Source organism: Crinia signifera, chromosome 19 (assembly GCF_055691185.1).
Source record: "Crinia signifera chromosome 19, ASM5569118v1, whole genome shotgun sequence".
Classification (NCBI taxonomy): domain Eukaryota; kingdom Metazoa; phylum Chordata; class Amphibia; order Anura; family Myobatrachidae; genus Crinia; species Crinia signifera.
The window spans coordinates 18,968,008-18,990,236 of NC_139226.1; the positions used below are offsets into that span (position 1 = coordinate 18,968,008).

Sequence of the window (22,229 nt, forward strand, 5' to 3'; positions counted from 1 at the left end):
TGGTGTCATTAACGGCATCCCGTAGTGTCAGGAACCTGTAAGAGGGTGACCAGGCATGGCAGCGGATATCGGTATCCGTCGCTGTGCGCTGCCAACCTGCAGAGAAACGGAGCCACACAGGACAGAGAATGCAGCACATCGAATAGTGTCATCTACACGGCTCCCAGTACAAGTGTCCCGACTGTAAGACACCAGAGTCCAGGAACCCGCACAGAGACTAAGTTGACCGTTTTTCTAGTTTCTATTTTATTTTATTGTTTTATTCTGCTTTGTTTTGATTTTGGTATATGACCAATTGTCTGTATTTTTGTTGAGCTACACTCTAATTTATTTCTGAAAGCCAATCGCACGTTGAAAATAAATAGCACTATAATTGTTGAAAAATATACAGTGAATGTCATTACTATATATGCCACATTATTGTAGTGTACATTGTAGTGTACATCCATACAAGGCGGAGCGCAGCACTAGAAACCAAAAACATATTTAAAATTATAGACGAAGGGGGTTATTCAGGTTCACTCGCAAATCACATTTGGTTTGCTAATGACAAATACATGCTGCACTGCAAGTGGGGCAGATGTAACATGTGCAGAGAGAATTAGATTCCGGAACCACCACATAACCTCCATATCAAATTGCAGGGACTGTCTTGGAATCTGTTGGGACTGCCATGCTATGGAATCCTATTCTTATGTATCCCTCCTATTATGCCTATAGATTGTAAGCCTCCTACCTCCAGGCTAGTTTGTTACTACCCAGTTTGTTTTATTACTGTTTCCAATTGTAAAGCGCAATGCAATATGCTGCGCTATATAAGACATTGTAAATAAATAAATCATCATCATCATCACCACATCAGGGCCCGATGATGCTTAATATAATCAGAAGTAATCTTTATAGCTCTTACAATTTGTAGAAATGCTTAAACCTTTTTCAAAAAGTTAATAGAAGTAGATTTTTAAGATTAAACAACTATTTTTGACTGCACTGTTATTATTTATTTAAGAAAAAATCATTACCACAAAGAGTAATCGTGACATCAAATAAGACAGTAGTTAAAAACTAACAAGTGATACATTTAAAGGTCTCAATGCTGCTCAAATAATTATTAGTTGCCACGAGAACCTGCCCACCACCATTCCGCAGAATAAACCATCAATGTATCTCACATAAAAGGGAAAACTTAGTAGCGAACATCACATCACCAATTATGTTTGTATTTTAAAATTGATGAATAAATACATTTGAATGCAGTGGGGCCACATTGGCCCCATTGCTGCATTTTGAAGAACTAAATAAAAATTAATTAAAAAATAAAATTATAAATACACATTGTGTAGAAAGACACCCATGACATCAATGAGGGGGGGGGGGGGGGGACGTTTAATTAAGTTTTCTATAAAAAAAAAAACATGTTTATAATTAAAGGCAAAAAGTATTGGTGGACGGACTCTTTGATTCCCCAAGCAGTACATACTATAATTGGAATTAAATTCAAGCCTATGGAACGGGATTGGTTTGAAATCCCGGCGGTCGGAATCCCGGCGGTCAAAATCCTGAGGCCGGAATCATGACAGCCGAAATTCCAACAAAGGTGGGATAGCCCCCCCTTGCGGGCTCGCTGTGCTCGCCACGTAGAGGTCCGGGTGCCTCGCTATGCTCGGCACACTAATTTATTCTGCCTCTATAGGTGTGGTGGATACCCACAGAGGGACAAAGTGCCGGGATTTCGGCGGTTGGGATTTGGGCAGTTGGGATTTCCGCATTTGGGATTCCGGCGTCGGGATTTCTACCGCCGGGATTTCAACTGCATCCCCTATGGAACAGATACCACCATTTTAATGAAGGGTAACATAATTTAAACAATGAAGCTTGTTGAACTTATCTTCTCAATAAACCAACATTTAATGAGTAATGGAAACATGTTTTGAGTTGTTATATAGAGACCATTGCTGGTTATTTATAAAAATAATAGTTATGGGTTGTTTTTTTAGATAATATTGCTTTTTATATGTAGGTCTATTCTATTACATCATTGTTCAGTGGTACAGTTTGGAGGTCATATTTCTATAGTGTAAGCTTAGACAAGAGGGGTATTTGCTATATGAGGGCAATAATGGGGTATTTAACACTTAATATACTTAATGATAACAATGTGGAACTATTTGTTTTTACAATTTTCTTTACACAACTTTCAATTTGTGAATTAAGCAAATTTATTTCCCACATGTAGTAACTATAACTGTATCCCTAAGGAAAACATTCTGATAGAAATGTAACAGACTGTGAGTTGGGGGCATTTGGGATATTTTATCGATAGGTTTTTGAGATGTCTAATGCTTAAGTTTAGACAAGGGGGATGGCTATATAAGGAACTGATGAGATATTTAACATCTAATCTATTTAATAAAAACAACATGGGACTATTTGTTCTCACATTTTCTCTACACAACACTCACTTTATGGATTACGTATCTTTATTGCTTTCCTGTATTTACTATGCATGTATCCTACTGTGATTTATATCACTAAGGAAAACATTCTGACTCAGATTTTAAGGACCGAGTTGGGTTAATGGTAACATTTTTTGATGGGTCTTTGAGATTTAAAGCATTCATATAATATATATCCAAACCAATACATTTTAGCCTTTAGAAAAATGGCTGTACATCAGGGGTAAATCTAAAAGGGAATATGTGTCTACATCCATGAATTACTATCATGTTTAAATAAATCAACTTATATTATTGGTATAATTTACCATTCATCAACCAAAACAAATAGAGATGGGTATAACATAAGTATTTACTATATTACTAGGTGATTCATCGATATGAAAGATGGCTTGTATTGCAACTTGAGTTATAGGTGAAATGTGTTAAATAGAGAGCATATGATGTGGAAGGGGGTGTGTATTGTTTTGTTTAATTAAAAAGCGGTTACAGAGTAAGATGTACATTGATAGTGTGGATGGTACAGTGACATTTGTGGGTGTGGGGGGGGGGAGGCTGTGTGTGCATGTTGTTTAGGTGTGTGTGTGTGTGCAATAGTATAGTAGGGTGTTTTTGAGTCAGCGGCTCCCCACTGGCGGAGGTCACGACACAGGAAAACAGGAGGCTGGGTAGTGATAGGGGTGTGTGGGCATAAGGGGGACTAAAGAGGAGGGTGGGGAACACTGTGCAGCTTCTGCCAGTGGGTGAGGGTCCATCCTGGCAGTACAGGAGTACAGGATGGTGGCCCTGAGTCAGTGTCTCCTCCTACTGGGTGGGAGTTAGGGTACATGAGAGCAGGAGGCTGGGCTATAAGGCATGATAGGGGCATGTGGGCAACACAGCGTCAGCGACTCCCCAGTGGTGGAAGTTACGGTTCAGGAGAGCAGGAAGCTGGGTAGTGATAGGGGTGTGTGAGTATACGGGGGACTAAAGAGGGGCTTAGGGGTGCCATGAATTGTAGGAGGGGCGTGGGGGGTGCCGTGAATCAAGGGAGGGAGGGGTCGCAGGTGTCCGCGAATCGCGGGAGAGGGCGGGGGTCCGCAAAGCGTGGGAGGGGGCGTGAATTGAGGGAGGGGGGGTTGCGAATTGCGGGAGGGGGGGGTGTGCGGGGGGTGACGTGAATCGTGGGAGGGGGCGTGAATCGTGGGGGGGGTGCGCGGGGGGTCCGTGAATTGCGGGAGGGGGGGGCACGGGGCGCGATAAATCACCTAGTTGGTTATATATTCTTGTAGAAGGATGGTAGCATGTTGCTGTCATTCAGAATGCATTTACATAAACAGTAATAGTAGCAGTAAAAGATCTGACTTAAAACACCTACAGTAAAACAGAACAGGTGTTATATATTATACAAAGAATTGGTTGATGATGTGTAGGTTGATTTGCACATAGTTGTCACTGTAAAAAAATTGCTACAAAAAACATCAACACAGAAAGGTCAACACATGTAAATGTTGACATAAGTGTGGCACTTCATTGGTGTCCATGTCGACACATGAGAATGAATATGAAAACATTCAAAAAAGAAAAATAAATCTTCAAAAACTCATGTCAACCTTTTTCATTGTCGACCATAGCCGTGTCAGTGTTCTGCATGTGCCATTTAATCCTGGGGTTGCCGTGAATCGCGAGCGGGGGTGGGGGGGGAGGGAGGTGAGGTGTGTCCGCGAATCACGAGAGGAGGGGTCGTGGGTGGATGCCGTGAATTGCGGGAGGGGGGTTCGCGGGGGGGGGGGGGTGTGGGTGCCGCGAATCGTGGGAGGGGGGGACGCGGGGGGTTGTAGTGAATCGTGGGAGGGTGGGTCGCAGGGGCGGGGGGTTGCCGCAATGACAGGGGGGGGGGAATCGCGGTAGGGGGGGTCGTGGGGGGTACCGCGAGGAAGGGGGGGCCTGGGGGGTTGGCACAAATCGTGGGAGGGGGGGTCGCAGGGTGCCACGAATCGCAGGAGGGGGTGTGTCACGGGGTGGGGCCGCAAATCGCGGGAGTCGCCGCGAATTGGGGGGTGTGTGCTGTGAATCGCGGGAGGGGGGTTTCCGGGGGGTGCCGCGAATCGCCACAAGAAAAAATCAACACAGAAAGGTCAACACATGTAAATGTTGACATAAGTGTGGCATTTCATTGGTGTCCATGTCGACACATGAGAATGAATATGAAAACATTGAAAAAGTGAAAAATAAATCTTCAAAAACTCATGTCAACCTTTTTCATTGTCGACCATAGCCATGTCAGTGTTTTGCATGTGCCATTTAATCGTGGGGTTGCCGTGAATGGGGGGGGGGGGGGGGGGACACATTGCTCTGTTTCTGGACTTTCTTCTTAATTTATGGATTACCATCACCTGTGCTTAAACACCTTTCTTATCAATTACCCTGTTTAAAACAGGTGATGACAATCATAAATTAAGATGGAAGTCTACAAATAGAGCATTCTGTCCCTCCTGGAGAGGGTCATGTTGGGAGGTATGGAGGTGTGGGGCGCTCACCTGGTGTGTCTGGTGAGTAGCTGTGTCTTTGCTGTGTAACATGGAGAGGCAGAGGGTGTCTGGCACTGTCTGTGGGCTCACTGGGCTGGTTCTCTGTCGTGTGAGTCAGTCATGTGAGTCAGAGGCTCCACCCAGCGTTACAGCTTCAGACACACTTTGAGTGACAGATGTAGCCAAATATATAAGAGATTTCATTAAATCCTATGATTATCTTTAAAGTGTAGTAAGGTTTGGAGACTTCGCTCATCACAAGATCAGTGTATGTGGCTTGTTGGTGCTCTAAAGTCTAAAAATAATTTCAAGGTCAGAAAAAATATATATAATGTACGATTCATTATTATATAACTCATTAGGTTGTTTCTCAGCACAAGGAGTTGTAGCGGTTATCGCTATTTTGGGGATATTGGGCCAAATGTAATAGGATGTGAGATTTGGAATGTTTGGGAGAGTTTTCCCTTTTTTTTTTAAAGCGGCAATCAATTACTTGGCAAAATCAACCTGGTTTTGCCATGTAAATGATTTCCGTTTTACAAAAAATGGGAAAACTCCCAAAATCTCTCACATTCTGATTCTCACACCCTATTACATTTGGCTCATTTTTTTTTGTTGGGTGTTTGAGATTTAAATAATTCATTTATCTTTATAAGCAAAACCAATCCAGTTTAGCCTTTATAAAAATGGCCGTACATCAAGGGCAGATGTAAAACGGAATACATGTCCTTGAATTTCTGGCATTTTCAAACAAATCCGCTTATATTATTGGTACAATTGGTATAGTTTACCATTCATCCAGCAAAACAAACATAGATGGGTATTACACATTTTCTGAATTATAAGTAATGAAATAGTTACCTGTAAAGTGTAGTAAGGTTTGGAGACATCGCTCATCACAAGTTCAGTGTATGCGGCTTTTTGGAGTTCTGCAGTCTAAAAATAATTTCAAGGTCAGATAAAAAATTTTATGGGAGTAATATTAGACAAAAATCATAAATGGAGCAACATGATGTAACTATGACTAGTGTTCACCCTGCCTCTTTCAAAACCCATGCAGTTCCAATTCCCTGCCTGGGGTGTCACTCTACTGCGGTACTTTGAGCACAAATCTCGTCTGCTTTTCAGTGATGAAATAAAGACTACACTGCTAGAAGTACCACAGCTGAGGGTAACACCTCCAGGCAGGGAAGAGGAACTACACAGGTTTTGAAAGATGCAAGGTTCTAGAATCAACACTATAAGGCTCATATACAGATTGTTGAAATCATTGCCGGTTTTCGACAAACGGCCCACTTTCCAACACTCAAGAGCCAGAACACTGAAATCCACTTGTTGAGTTACAGTCGAGCTGAGCGAAAACAGCCCAGGATTCCAACTGTTGGGACGTTCGGACAGTAGGAATCAGGAATGGAATACCGCCCTTACAAAGGGGTCGGAGTATATACACATCATGTCACCCCCTCCAGTAACCTGTATTTTAGACCTTTAATTTTAGTCTCACACTGCGATCACATGCACCCTAAAATTGCAAGTTCACTTCTGCTGACTTCACACCCATTCCAGCTTCCTAGTTACAGACAGTCTCAATTCAGTTTTCAAATCAAATAAATATCAGATGATAAGAATGCAATCTTGAGATCAAAGAAAAAATGCAAGTACTGTAGATGAAGGCCCTTATTTTCATGTCAGGGTGAGTACAGGGAGAACAGACATAAGGGGCCTGAGCTACATCATAATTTTTTTACAATGTTTTATAACTGTTTGCTTCAAATACTGTACCTCAGTGTTGGCCGGTGTGCAACATATTTTTCATATTTCATATTTACTATACATGTATCCTACTGTGATTTATATCCCTAAGGAAAACATTCGGACTCAGATTTAAGAGACTGAGTTGGGGTAATAGTAAATTTTTTTGATGGGTCTTTGAGATTTAAAGGATTCATATATTATAAATCCAAACCAGTTTAGACTTTAGAAAAATAGCTGCACAGCTTCAGGAAGACAGCCAGGGTTAAGGGGGGTGCGGGGAGGTGGCGGCGACCGACGGGAACCAGCGGCGAGTTGGCAGTGAACGAAGGGGAGCTCCGTCGGAATGGGGCGTGCATGAGAACAATGAGCGTACATCATGGGCAGATCTAAAAGAGAACACATGTGTCTGTCCATGAATTTCTAGCATTTTCAAATAAGTCAGATTATATTATTATTATAATTGGTATAGTTTAGCATTCATTAAATCAAAACAGATGGGTATTACACATTTTCTGAATTACAAGTAATCCAATAGTTACCTGTAAAGTGTAGTAAGGTTTGGAGACATCGCTCATCACAAGATCAGTGTATGCGGATTTTTGGAGTTCTGCAGTCTAAAAATAATGTCAAGGTCAGAAAAAAAATTGTGGGTGTAATTATAGACAAAAATTAATAATGAACTTAAAGAGCAACATGATGTAACTACGGCTAGTGTTCATTCTTGAATCCTCCATCTTTAAAAACCCATGCAGTTCCACTTCCCTGCCTGGGGTGTAACTCTACTGTAGTGCTTTGAGCACAGTTCTTGTCTGCTTTTCAGTGCTGAAATAAAGACTACACTCTGTTAGAAGTACCACAGCAGAGAGTGACACCTTCAGGCAAGGAAGAGGAACTACACAGGTTTTGAAAGATGAATCAACACTATAAGGTTTAAATATCTGAAACGGGGTTTAAATGGTTAAACCACATGTAGTTCAGTATATTGGGATTGTTCACAAATTGGTGTTTTCAGTGTTTGTGGCCAATCCATATTATCATAATTATCAACTTGACACAAAGGGGGTATTCAATCTCGGATGCTTTTTCCACCGGGGAAAATAGCAGCTGCTGCCTAAACAATGTTTATTTATTTACAGTTTCTTATATAGCGCAGCATATTCCGTTACGCTTTCCAATTGGAGACAACAGTGATTACACAACTGGGTAGAAACAACCCGACATAGAGGTAGGAGGGCCCTGCTCACAAGCTTACAATCTATAGGGATAATAGGAGGGATACATAAAGATAGAATTCTATAGCATGGCAGTCCCATCAGATTAATAGACGGTCCTGATGGGATGCAATTAGATAATAATGCTACTGGAGGTTGTGTGGGGCTCCTGAGTATGATAGGCTTGTCTGAAGAGGTGAATTTTCAGGGAACGCTTGAAAGTTTGGATGCTAGAGGAGAGTCTTATTGTGCGTGGAAGGGCATTCCATAAGGTGGGTGCTGCCCATCAAAAATCCTGAAAGTGTAAGTGGGAGCAAGTAATGAGTGTGGATGAGCATGTCCCTGGCTGGGCCGGCCCTGGGTATTTTCAAATGTGGTGCTGGCTGCAAGCTAATTGGAACTTGCAGTCCGTCAGCCAATCAGGCAGTGGGGGCTCCTGATTGACTGCCGGACTGCAAGCTCCAATTGGCTTGTGATTCAACACCACATGGCCGGAGCTCCCAGTTCCTCCCCCCCCCCCAGTAATCAGGCTTGGGGTACTCCAGGATGGAGCTGCTACCATCAGAACACCTCAAGATGATGCAGCTCCGCAGGTACTGGCAGTGGCAGTTGAAGGTAAATGGGGGTAGTTTTACAATGTTGGGCCTCCACTGGGGGTGTTTAACAGTGCCAGCAGTGTGAAACTGCACATTGTCCAATGACTGGCAGGCCCAGTGACAGGGGGGTCTACAGTTTTAGCACTCCCCCCCCCCCCCCCCCGTCTCTCCTCCCTCACTCCCTTCATGTTTCTCCAGCCTCATTGCCCCCTGAAACACTCACCTCAGCCCCGCTGCCTCTCACCATTTCTCCCTCCAAATACAACAGCTGGGCTACCTTTAACCCATGGTGAACAGTCAGCTTATGACTGACCTAGTTTATAGATTCATAGTTTAATGGATTTACTGTATTGTTGATCTTGCTGAATATAAAATCATTTATGTTTTATTATCTGCCCTGTGTTACTCCCTGCTCTGTACTGGCATACCCCTCTTAAGTTTTAAACTATGTACATTGAGGACCCATTTTATATACCCCTGATGCTCAGTTTATGGTGTGTGGTATAATGTGTAATATACATTACAGTGTGTGGTATAATGTGTAATGGACATTACAGTGTGGGGCGTAATGTATAAGAAGCATTACAGTGTGTGACATATTGTCCAATGAGCAGGCCTTGCAGTGAGGTCACACCCTTTTCTGAAATTGGCCCACCATCATAGGTAGGCGCAATTTTGTGTGTGTGTGTGTGTGGGGGGGGGGGGGGGGTTGGGTCAAGGAACTGTTTTTGGCTGAGGGGAGCAACATTTTTAGTTAAGCTGCTGATCAGATGATATAAAAAGCAATCCTGAGACCAAAGAATAAGTGCAAGTACTGTAGATTAAGGCCTTGTCCATCTTTTGCTTTATTTTCATATCATTGGAGGAACTTTATTGCTTCACAAAAAGATTCCATAAAGATCACAGATACCTCACTAAAAATTTAAAGGAGTATTATCCTTGCTGAGGATTCTGTAGGGCTGCTGTAAGGGGGAAGGAGTACAGGCATAAGGGTCCTGATCTACATCATCATTTATTACAATGTTTTAGAACTGTTTGCGTCAAATACCTCAGTGTTGGCCGGTTCCTGACATATTTTTTTTCTGTGAATAAAAAAAAAACAAGTTAGTACCTTACACTGTAGTGCGCAGGAGAAGCAGACATGAGTAGTTGTATTTCATCTTCACTAAGTCAAATATTAAATTAATGTTATGAAACACATAATTAGCATGGAAGGTTGCCCATCACCACTACACATCATACCTCCCAACATCGGAGTGAGGCATAAGACAATTTAAACCTGGAGCAGTGAGTTCCTCATGGGCGTGGTCACAAAATGGGGGGGGGGGGGCAAAACCTCCCCTGGTAGTCTCAACTTTTTGTTTTGATTCTGGTTGCCTCTAGGTACTAGAAAAATCCCAAACCCCTTTAAATCAAGTCAAATAGTAGAGCAGAGGGACAGTTTTCCAAAATGGGGAGTGTGCCAATAATAGCAGGAGGGTTGAGGTCTGTACATCATAATAGACAGTTTGTGGGGTATTCAGGGAAACACAGCCAAGACCTGTGGCAGGAATTAGTGGCATAGCTTAGACATAAATAATTACTAATAAATGAGGGGTTAAATTTAACAACCTGCAACCTGCAGGCTGTGTGGGGACTTTGTGAGTCCATCCTTATTTTTAAAGCGGCAATCATTTAGACAGTGGAACTTAGTTTGCCATGTAAATGATTGCCCCTTTAAAAATATAGATAGACTTTCAGCTTGCAGGCCATTAAATTTAGCCCATGGTCAGCGGCATCACATAGGGACTGCTGTAGCTGTATGTGTCACCTGCTGAGGATGACAGGAAATGGGTGCTGCACGGTAATGTTACATGCAGCATTTTGCTCCTGTCACAGTGTAGGAGCCAGCACTGCACAAAATACCCAGGTACCCAGGGGCAGCCCATACCTTATAGCCACATTGTCAGAACTTGTCATTTTCAGTACATCATGTCTCAAAACTGTAACTCTATGTTTCACCTGAGTTGATTTTTAATTTCATTTCATAGAAAAAAGTTATTCAAACGATTACAATTCTTTACCTCCAACAACAGCAGATAACGAGGAAACACAGAAGTAGACCGACTATCCCGGATACAGCAAGATACAGAATAAGATTTGTTGCCTCTTGACCCATATCGGTAGGAAATACTGTGTAAGCAGAAAATAAATGTTTGCGTAAAAATGTGATTTAATTGGGGGCAGTGGGGCATTATCTTTTTTACATATTATTTTCAATATACAGGTTGAGTCCCCCATATAAAAATTGCTGGAACCAATAATACTGCTGCCCTCACACCTGTGGAGGCTCCTACCGAGGCAGTGAAGAGGGGCTGCGCGATGCCACACCCCCCCCCAGTGCCGCCGCTGCCACCACTGCCGGTCCCCGCAGGTCGTTGCCGCAGCCGCCACATGCTTGTGCCAAATTCTGATCGCCATCGCGGGACTAACGCATGCACAGCAGCCTCTTCGGTACTGCACATGCGCTGGCCCCAGCCTCTATGGGGCTGCTTCGGAAGCAGACTCATAGATGGTATACAGCCTGGGTCCGGTGCATGCGCAGTATCACCAGCGGTACTGCGCATGTGCATAACCCATTTTTTTTAAGGGGCTGTCCTGCAGTTGTGCATAGAGAAGCATCCCAGAGGGAGGAAACACCTCCCAATGGGACTGCCTTGGTGACTGACAGGTCGGACTTCCAATAGGAATCACTGCAAGTCACAATGAATCTAGTGCGGTCTCACAGACTGCACTTGGCGTCACACAGTGGTGGATTCTACCTGGGGGGCTGCAGCCCATAGGTATAAAACACCACTACCTCACACTCTGAATGTCCTACTACCTTGCTTATTCCTGCTTACTTTATAAGAAGCCGGACACCTAATGAGCGATTGCTTCCTACAACTGATATGCTGGCTCTTGGAAATGTAGAGCAAAACCATAAGAAGGGGACACTGATTCAGCAACATCTCCATCAGATGAGGAGGAGAACCAGGGCAAATGAAAAGTTATACAAAGTTTTCCCAGGTCAATATCATTCTGACCTTCATTGACACCTGGTGTGGCGCCATATATAGAGTGTAGTGAAGGGAGCATTGGCTCATTGGTAGGTAGTGTGACCCTGGAACCAGAACCCCAGTTTCATCACTACAGGTGGTCCCATAGATATGGGAGAGTGTAGTTCAGGCTCCATACACAGAGTCAGATGACGCACATAATGTTACAGTGCATTGTCTGGCCCCTGCCTATTAGCAGTAGCCAGCACTTTGGTGTCACACCTCAATGGTTGATACCTGGGTGTGGAGCCCACACCCCCTGCACCTAAATTGAGAAGCATCTTGCCTAAGGGTGGCCACACAACGTTCTTGTTCAGATTATGACTTCCTCATACAGGAGCAAGATTGCCACAGAACGGGGCATGGTGCAGCATGGGGGCATGGCAGAAGAAATGTGATGCTGAATAGGTAGCAGAATGGAGGTGGAATCATTACCCCACATGCACCAGTGGGCCTCTAAAGTTTATTGCCCCTTCCATCCCCCTGCAGGTTCAGAAAAGGAGGAAGAGCTAATTATTTCTATTATTTATGGCCACAGAGTGGTGAAAATGAATTTTATTTGCCCTGCAGAGTAACTAAATCCACCGGAATTTTGAAAGAAATTCCAGAGCATGGAGTTTAGGAAAAGTCATCCAAGACAAGTAGAAACTAAAATTCATATTTTATTCAAGGGATGCTGACTTTCTGGCTGCCATCTATGGGAAAGAGCAGTTAGCTCAGCAAATCAGGGGGTGGGGCCAGTGAGCATAATGTGGATAGGGGGTGGGGTGTTGTTCACTTTAGGAGACTGTACAGGTCACTTGGTACTTGCAATAGCGTAATCATGCCCACACCTCCACTGCACAATGCCGATATTACTGGATTGCATCATCACCATAGACCAGCCACCCACCTTTCCTGGGGGTGGGTTCTATTTTTTTCTGCAGTCGTATTTATATAATTACTAAAGTTCTTGGTGCAATCCAGAATACGCTTTGAGGTAACCTTTATCAATTGTGATCTAGAAAATGTTAGGTGTAAGCTGACTGGTTACTACGGGAACTCCTTCACTCTATCCACAGCTCGAATACATCAACCCATTATTTTTTTTTACAATTAGTCCAAGTAACAAGGACTCTCAGTATGCTCCTGGATTACTGACCGTCAATGTAGACCTCTTCAGAGGGAGAACTCCCAACTCTGTTGTGTGCGATACAAGAGTAGATTCCATTATTCTCTTCAGTTCTGTTTACCAGCAGGGTCTGTCCTGTTTCAGTTGGTAGCGGAGATTTATCCTTCATCCAGCTGTAGTGAGTCACGTACGGTCTGCTCCTCAGGAACTCACACCTCAGCTCAGTGACTCCGTCTCTGGGTTCTGATCGAATAATGTGAACTTTGATCGGAGCATCTGCAGAAGAGAATCGTTGGCCATAACAAGGTACGTGGGGCATAACTGGCGTGCTTGCTATCTCCTACAGTATAACGTAGCTTGTTCTGTGACATATAGGGTGGGATGTATTAACATACATCGCCGCCCTTTGCCACGCCCCCGCCACGATGCTAGTGTATACGTACTAACATATGCAGCTAGCATTGTGGTGCGGTGATGAAGGCCCCCCGCAATTCCTGTGATGTGGTGTGTGGGGGGTCTCTGTCACCTCCAGGGCCATGCGGCAGTACCTGGTGTCTCCTCCTCCCCCCTGCACCCGGAAGGACATCCCCGGCTGTGACATGCTGCTCCGGTGGAGGACGGAGGACGGGGAGGGGGGGGGTAGGAAACTGTGACAGACAGCGGGCAACGGGCAGCAATAGAAGCCCATAGGCTTCTATAGGGTATCGCCACCCAAAGGTGCGATGATGCGACGGCCAGGTATAAGTACATTTGAAAATGCAGTAAAACAGGGGTTTTACCACATTTTCGTCTTAGCCCATAACATGATCAATAACCTAGTACAGCAGTTTGTGGGCTAAAAAAGAGGATGCAATATTAGTAGAAAAACATTGGAATCGGAAGAACAATTGTAGAATACTGTTGCTTAATTACTTTATTAATAAACCATAAGCAAAATGAAGGGAGTTACTTTTTGGTGAACCCATATTTTATATGTCAATGTTCATATCTTAGTTGTGTTGGGACACTGAAAGCGTATGGAGGGGTTAGGAGCCCAGTTATTCAGGGGTCCAATATTTTCAGTATTTTTTTTTGGGGGGGGGTGGGGTGGGGGGGAGGTGCCTAGTTACAACAACACTAAATTGATATTGCTCTGTGGCGTCCTTAGGAGTAGACTGGAGTAACATATAAGGACTGACTAGAAGCCTCTATCAGTGATGGACGCAGAAGACCTTGCTGCTGTGGCACTGACTTCAGCTGCTGTGTGTGGGAATGCTAATGTGATACAAGGGTAAATGAAGCCTCCTGCCATCATCTGCGATCCAAGTACTCTGCCGAAAGATGCAGCATCGGATTAACAAAACAACCATCGGCCAGTTACACAGGAATCAGCGGTCGAACTATGGGAAAGAACGACTTTGGTGGGTTTCACACTCACCGAGCCATTTTCTTGAGTAATGGAGGGAAGGGGTGACACAATATTTTGTGGGTGGCCTTATAAAAACGCTTGGCGGTTGCAGGCATGGCGGTGCGTTATCGGAGTGGGCGGCTGATGTGAATACATAGTAACATAGTAATTAATCCTGAAAAAAGACGCTAGTTCATTGAGTTCAAAAATATCTAACTTGTAACTACTGACTTGAGTTCTGGGGGAACCTATGTCTTGTCTTAACTATTGACTTGAGTAAGTCATATCTATAGGATTCGCTAATATATTCACAATATAGGAAATAAAAAAACAATATAAGCTTAAAAAAAAGGCTAAAAGAAAGAGGCCTATAGGTAAAAAATATTATTATTGTGTACGGTAAATCAGAGAACTATATACTTCCATACATCTTGTAAGTGCTGATTTTGTATACGTACATTGCACAGGAATCTCTGTTATTGCCGACTCTCCAATACCCACGTCATTTATTGCAGCACAGGAATAGGGCTCCGTGTCCCATGTCACGTTCCTCACTATAAATGATTGTGTTCGGACATGTAAGTTTGTTTTATACTCCCCTTTGTACCATTCATATTCAGATACAGCCGGGTTAGAATCGCTGCTTTCGCATGTTAAATACGCATCGCCTCCTGATATTAGTATAGTTCTGAATGTGACAGTCACGTCTTTCGGTGGGACTGTGAACAGAAAAACATTTTAAATAAAGTTATTCTAAAAAAACACCTTACACTGCAACAATGTCATTATTATAGTAAGGAAGTGACCAAACTAGCCTCACATTATGGGCAAATTCACCCCGTTCCGCTGTTTGGGGGTCTGTGCAAGCGTGTATTGCAGAACCCTGAAACATACATCTTTGGCGATTTACATACTTGCGAGCGTTCGTTGCTGGGAGGGGGGAGGGAGGGACGGGGGTGATAACCCAGTGTTTTATGGGCGTCCCCATCATCGTAGATGTGCAGCCAGGATAAAATAAAGTAAAATCTTACTTTTATCTATGAAGAGGAAGAAAAATCTTACGATGGTGAATGACTATTGAATGTTTTTTTTTGCTTTGGTTAGGCCGCATGCAGGGGGATGCGGAAGGTGGCATTAAGATGTCCATTATGCAGATTGACGGGCGGTGATGAATCACCCCCTATTTTGCAGAATCAGGCCAATCAAAATATAATTTTTAGATAGCTCATTTTCAATCAATAATAATGATACGGTTAGTTTTTTTTTTGTCAGTCACTTGTTCACTGAAAAATGCAATAATGTGACTGAATTTATGAAAATTAAATGGAATACAAAATGATGTAGATAGGATTTGAGGGGATTGGTTTGAAATCCCGGCGGTCGGAATCCCAGCAGTCAAAATTCCGACGCCGGAATCCTGACCGCAGAAATCCCGACAAGGGGGGGGGACGTGGACCCCCCCCCCTGCAGGCTCGCTACGCTTGGCACACTAATTTATTCTCCCTCTATGGGTGTCGTGGACACGCACAGAGGGACAAAGTGCTGGGATTTCGGCTGTCAGGATTCCGTCATCCGGATTTCAACTGCATCCCGATTTGAGGCACGTGAAGCGTAATCCCCATTAAGGGCGGGTATTGGGAGATACCCAACTAAATGCTCAATTGGAGAAATGATAAAAAAAGTTTCCATTATTTTGATCTACGGTTCTTATTCCAAATTAACAGTTGCCAAAAACTAAAAAAAAAAAATATATATATATATATTTATACCTGTATATACAGTATATAGTTAGTGATGGTATGGCAAAATGATAAATAAATATGAAAATCACTTAAACGTTTCAGATATATGTTAAAGAGTGAGATGAAAAAATAAGAATTTTTACATTTATTGAAATAAATGGGTACATTCATTTCAGTGGGGATTCCTATGGAAAAACTGATAACACCATAAAAATTTATATGAAAATGTTTAGGGAGTTCCCCATTTCTAGCCAAATGGATAGTTCTGGAATATTTATGGATGCACTGCTGTAGATGTCAGATATACAGTAGTTCATATAATCTCACACATTGTTGTGGCTCCTTGACCTAATAAACCACACCGGCTTTACCTTAGTAAATATACAGTACTCCATTGTGTTTAAAGGGCAATTATCCTAATTAATCCATAAAATACGTACATTTGATGCTCAATGTTTTCTCTGCATGGTAACGTAACCCATTAGGATAGGTGGCTGTGCATTGAATCTTCGTCCTATCGTCCACATGTGAAGGAATATAAGTAAGTTCTGATATTTCTCTCCAGGACCCTCCAGATAATGATACTGATTTACTTTTGGTCTGTCCAGATTTGTTCCACTGTAGAGATGGGGGGCTGCTGGCACTCGTGTGGTCTGCATGGCATTGGATAATGGTGGCTATTCCTTCTCTCATATCTCCAGGCATGGTAAGTTCAGGATTTCCTGGGGAATCTGAAATATATTTGGTTTCATCCCATCCCCACCAAAAATATTTAATCAAAATTACTAAGTGGAACATTCCTTTATTTACTTTCATTATTAGAACATGTACATAAAATTAAATGTTCGTATCATACAGGTTTAGCTTTAGTTCCTTATCTTCTGTACAAAATACTGTGACAAGAAATCACATACACTGGATAAGAGGAAGTCTTGTTTTTTGATTTTGGGGGTGGGATTCAGCGCTCGAGGTCTTGTGATTGAGTAGATGGGTGTATTGATGTTAACCTTTTTACTAGATGTAACTGAATCTGTCTGATTCTGTAGTACAGGTTGAGTATCCCTTATCCAAATATCCGTTATCCAAATCATTCCAAAAACCATAGTCTCCAAAATGTAATTTTATTTTTTGCTACAAAACCTACTGGGGACATCTGTAACTGGCACTACTGGGGACATCTGTAACTGGCACTGCTGGGGACATGATATGTAACTGGCACTAAGTATGTGCAAGGGCATGATTGCTTGGCATTCAAATCCAGTGTCTGAGATAGGACACAAACTTTGTTCCATGTTTTATAACCTGGTTTCGTGCACAAATAAAATATATTTGTGTGTATTTCCTGTGGTTGATGTGCTTATACAACATAAATGCAAGATACCAAGGACCACTTGGCAGACAAGACGGGCCAAGTGGTCCTTATCTGCCGTCAAATTCTATGTTTCTATGTTTCAACCTCATTCAAATATAAAAATAGTCCAAAATATGGAATAATCAGTTATCCAAAATTCTTCTGCTCCCGAGAATTTTGGATAAGAGATACTCAACCTGTACTTGATAATGTTTGCAACAGAGTCAGTATGGGTACAGAGCTTGCGTACAAAACATAGCTTGCTTTTAGTAGCCGATGCTTAGTAAATACGTCCCTATAAATGGATCCTTCACCATTCATTTTAATGTACCCACTTCATGTAAATGAGTTTTGACCATGCATTGTGGAACGAATGCTGGAAGTTCAAATTACATTAATAGCGGTAAAAAATTATAAACATAATGTTGCAGGAAACTTTTAACCCCTTGAGTGGTGGGTTTTGCTGGAGCAGGACAAACCTACTGGGGCAGGTTTGTCCTGTCCCAGCAAAACCCACCACAGATAGTGGGAAGCCGGCGCCGCTCCCCCCTTCCCCTGCTGCCGTTCCCCCCTGGCGCCTGTCAGTGTGATTACACAGGCGGCAGGCTCGGGGATGTTTCCCGGCTGCTCGGAAAGACTCGGGTGCCTGAACTCTCCCCGAGCCTGCCGCCTGTCAATCACTAGTACAGCTAATGGCGGCGGGGGCAGGGGAGCTCCGGAGCTCCGGCGTACAATCGCCGGAGCTGAGAGGTGAGGGGCTGTGAGGGGACAGCAGATCAGACACTGGGGGGGGGGGGGGTGCTCAGAAAGGTGATGCACCAGTGGTGCACACCTGGACACCACTGGCGCGCACCTTCATTTTAGTGGTATGCCCGGAGATTTTCCAGGACAGCCCGCTGCGGCAGCGCAGCTGAGCCCGAGAAATCTCCGGGCATACCACTTAAGTGGTTAATTCAGATTTTTTTTTTTTATTAGTGTAAATCACTAACAATTGGAGGAATTTGGAAAGAAAATCATTGATTTATAGGGAGAGATTTACTAAGACGGGAGTTCTAGTTCACATGGGATGTTACTATAGGCAACCAATTAGATACTATCTATTATCTTCTAGAGTGCTAAACAAATAAGAAGTCGGTTCTAAATGGTTGCCCATATTAACATCCCATGTGACATAGAACTCCCATCTTAGTAAATGTCCCCCATAGATTATAGGGTTGAGAAAAACAGCATTGTCCCTATTGTTGATTTATAGTGAGTAAGATTGATTTGTGAATGGGTTGGAAATCAGCAGTTAGTGTAGGTTCCACATAGTGCAGGATGAGACCATTGATCAATGGGCAATGATATTTTATCCATGATTGTGGGTGATCATTAATTGAAAATACTATAAAAAAAAAGTAGATTACAAACCTTTGGGGAAATATTTGAATAATCGTTATGTCATTAGAACATGTTCCTATCCATGTATTGGGGCATATTTACTAAGCAGCAGATTTTCAAAAGTTCTGGCTGCTGAATAAAAAAAAAATAATACTAAGAGTATAACGTTCCTGTTCTGCAGGTGAGATTATTGCTGTTTGTTCTATCGCTCATTCAGAACCGTCAGGAAGCAGCGGTTGGTGAGACCTTCCATGGTATCCAGTCATTAGGTCGCCAGTAAAAAGATCAACATGCCTTAAGTGAACATGGTGAAAAGGTTGAAACAAAGAAAAAGTTGACATGAAAAAGGGTTGAAATTAGTTTTTCATGATTTTTTTTTATTTAAATGATTTGTTTATTCTTTATCATCCCATTGGGCATAGAGGGAGAATACAATAGTGTGCTGAGTGCAGAGAGCCTGGCGAGGGGACGAGGAACACTTACACAGTGTCAATGTTGACATTTGTTGACGTAGACACCAAAAAAAACATGAAAAAATCTTGTTGGACTTTTTCCTTGTCGACCTTTTTCATGTCCACATTTTGCTTGCGTTGACCTTTTGATGATGTAAACCTTAAGCATATCGACCTTTTCATGAGTTGACCTTTTGACTGTCGACCAATAGTGGTTGGTCTGTTGACTGTTGACATTTTTACTGTTGACCTAATAAACCACACCCACTTCCACTTAGTAAATATACAGTACTCCATTGTGTTTAAAGGGCAATTATCCTAATTAATCCATAAAATACGTACATTTGATGTTCAATGTTTTCTCTGCATGGTAATTTAATTCATCAGGATAGGTGGCTGTGCATCGAATCTCCGTCCTATTATCCACATGTGAAGGAATATAAGTAAGTTCTGATATTTCTCTCCGGAGACCTCCAGATAATGATAGTGATTTACTTTTGGTCTGTCCAGGTTTGTTCCATTGTATAGATGGGGGGCTTCTGGAACTCCTGTGCTCTGCTTGGCACTGGATAATGGTGGCAATTCCTTCTGTCATATCTCCAGACATGGTAAGTTCAGGATTTCCTGGAAAATCTGAGATATAATAAGTAAACATTTTATATTAGATTGCATCCGCTCCCCACCAGAAATATTTGATCAAAAATACTTAGTGGAACACTCCTTTATTTGCTCTATTTCACTATACTGGATCAGATGAAGTCTTGGGGCGGGATGAATTAATATACACCGCAGCCCTTCGCTGCCCGTCCGCCATGATGCCAGCGCATATGTACTAACATATGCGGCTGGCATCACGATACAGTGATGGAGGCCCCCCGCGATACCTGTAATGTGGTGTGCGGGGGGGGGGTCTCCTTCACCTCCCTGCCACCTCCTGCTCCCCTCACACTGGGGACAGCTAAGCAGGCTGTCCCCGGTGCCACCTCCTTCCCCCTGCAGCCGGAAGGACGTCCGGCTGGGTTACTAGGGGGAGAAAGGTTTTACCTTCCAGCTCCAGGAGGACCTGGACCAGGTAAGCCAGAAGGAGGGGGAGAGGGGGGTCGGCGGGTTTTTGGCAGAGGCGGGGGGGGTGGTGAAAAGAAGCCCATAGGCTTCTATAGGGTATTGCCACCCAAAGGTGGCGATTTATATAGATATTATATAAACTTATAAATAATGATGAAAGCACATCAGTATAATAATGAATTGTTTTATGCACATTGTTAATAGGTATCATACAGGGACAGTGCCAACATGTTGACATCACATTCCCTGAAACAGGCGCCGCGTCACATCCGTGATGTGATCCCGGAAGTGGGTTCCAGAGCCGGTGGGAGTTCGGAATGGCGGTGTGGAGGCACCAGATCTGTTAAGTTATATAATGCACTGTTTTATCTGTTGTTACTGTTATTGTCCTGAGGACGGGCCCACGGCCCGAAACGCTGTTGGCACCACAGTAAAAGTATTGTTTTCTTCAAGTACCTAGAGTGGCGTCTTTTTTACAGTGCACAATATACCTGGGTGCTCTCCCAAGAAAGCATCACTTTCAGTCTCTGGAATATCACTGGTAAAGGAGGCACTCCCCATATTTCAAAGCATGGAAACAGACGTTAACAAAGGTTTTACGACGTTTCCATTGCTTTATGCAATTTTCATCAGGTAAAAACTACATAACAATGCAACTAACAGCTCTTTTATACAGCAAAATCCACCCTCCTACAGCTCTGGCAGCTGCGGCACCCAATGCATTTCCAGGAAGGACGTCTTGCGTCACAGCATGATGATGTAGGGATGGCCATCGTTGCCATTGCCATCGATGATTGGCATCTATGGCGATAGTGCTAAACTATTCCATGGATGACCATCCATATTTTTACATATCGATGGTCATCCATTGTGTTTGATTGATTGGCTTGTGGGCCAATCAAAACACGGGGCTTTGCGGGTGTCAGGGGGCGGAGCTATGCTCAGTGTCCCGGCACTTAAAAAAAAAAAGCAAAACATCGTTTTGCTGTTCCATCGATGGAGGGAAACCATCTGGTTCTCCCCCATCGATGGCAAAAGTATTCGACATAGGCCATGAACCATCGATGATTTCAAATCCTCGATAGTCGATGGCCATCCCTATGATGATGTACGGCGTCACGTGGTGCCGGCTCATAGCAGCCGGGAATGGAGGTCTTGTGTCCCACACCACAGTATCATGACACATAACGTCACGTTGCTAACCAACCAGACGCACAGCCTGTTCCTGCTGCAGCGGTTTTGTTCAAGCTTAAAGGGATACACCGCTGGCCAGTGAGGTCCATATTAATAACTCTGCTAATGAGCTTTTATGTGACCAATATGAAAAATATACATATATATTCAGGAATTGCTGGTGAGTGCTGACGGCCAATCCTGTATCAAAGAATGCAAAGGCATTATATACACACAATTAGTTAAAAACAACACACAATATAAATCTATATTTCATATTTGGATGTTAAAAAAACATCAAAAATATATTAAAAATATTGAAAACTATTGAAAACTAATGTTAATAGCAGGGGCCTCCCAGAAAAGGATTAACAAGAAAGTGTACATGCAACAAATCAATCCTGAACTGCATATGACGGCACTTACAACGTTTGGTATACAGTAACTAATGTTCTCTGCAAAGAAGTTGACAATAGTTATCTACACAAGTGCACACACTATGTAGACCAGATCTAAAATTTTAGGAATAAGGTTTGCAAAGGATTCTGACCAAAAAAGGGGGGATTCAGACCAACACAAAAATGGAGATTCTGACCAACAAAAAAATCTCACATGTCTACATCTTGATCAGGTTAAAGAGTGACTTAATGACCTTTAAAAAACTAGCTTATAAAAAAACTAGTAAAAGACAAATTTTCATTAATCCAGATGGAGACAGCGTGTTCAGTCGGTGAATCCCTCTGGCCTCCAGTTGTAGCAACTTCTTGTGTCGGTCCCCGCCACGTTTAAGCGGAGGTACTTGATCAAATGGTTTATATCTAAGTGTCGCCAGGGAATGTCGAGCATCTCTGAAATATCTGGTGACAGGTTGTTCGCAATCTTTTCTCTCCAACGCAAGATGTATGGCCGAGCGGTGTTTCGCTGCTCTCCCTTTAAAAGTACATGAAGTCTTGCCCACATAAA

The 22,229-nt window shown here is 43.0% G+C and overlaps 1 protein-coding gene across 2 annotated transcripts in view; it reads right to left on the reverse strand.

The window, feature by feature from the left end:
* LOC146042213 (B-cell receptor CD22-like) overlaps positions 1-22,229 on the reverse strand; it is a 38,549-nt gene that overhangs the window by 1,562 nt on the left and 14,758 nt on the right. For both annotated transcript variants that reach the window (XM_083162134.1, XM_083162135.1), the window contains exons 5-12: positions 19,371-19,661; positions 16,286-16,576; positions 14,562-14,822; positions 12,747-12,992; positions 10,592-10,700; positions 9,577-9,610; positions 7,261-7,335; positions 5,828-5,902 (exon numbers count right to left, since the gene is read on the reverse strand). In XM_083162134.1, coding sequence (XP_083018260.1) covers positions 5,828-5,902; positions 7,261-7,335; positions 9,577-9,610; positions 10,592-10,700; positions 12,747-12,992; positions 14,562-14,822; positions 16,286-16,576; positions 19,371-19,661 — 1,382 coding nt within the window. The remainder of the gene's footprint in view (positions 1-5,827; positions 5,903-7,260; positions 7,336-9,576; positions 9,611-10,591; positions 10,701-12,746; positions 12,993-14,561; positions 14,823-16,285; positions 16,577-19,370; positions 19,662-22,229) is intronic.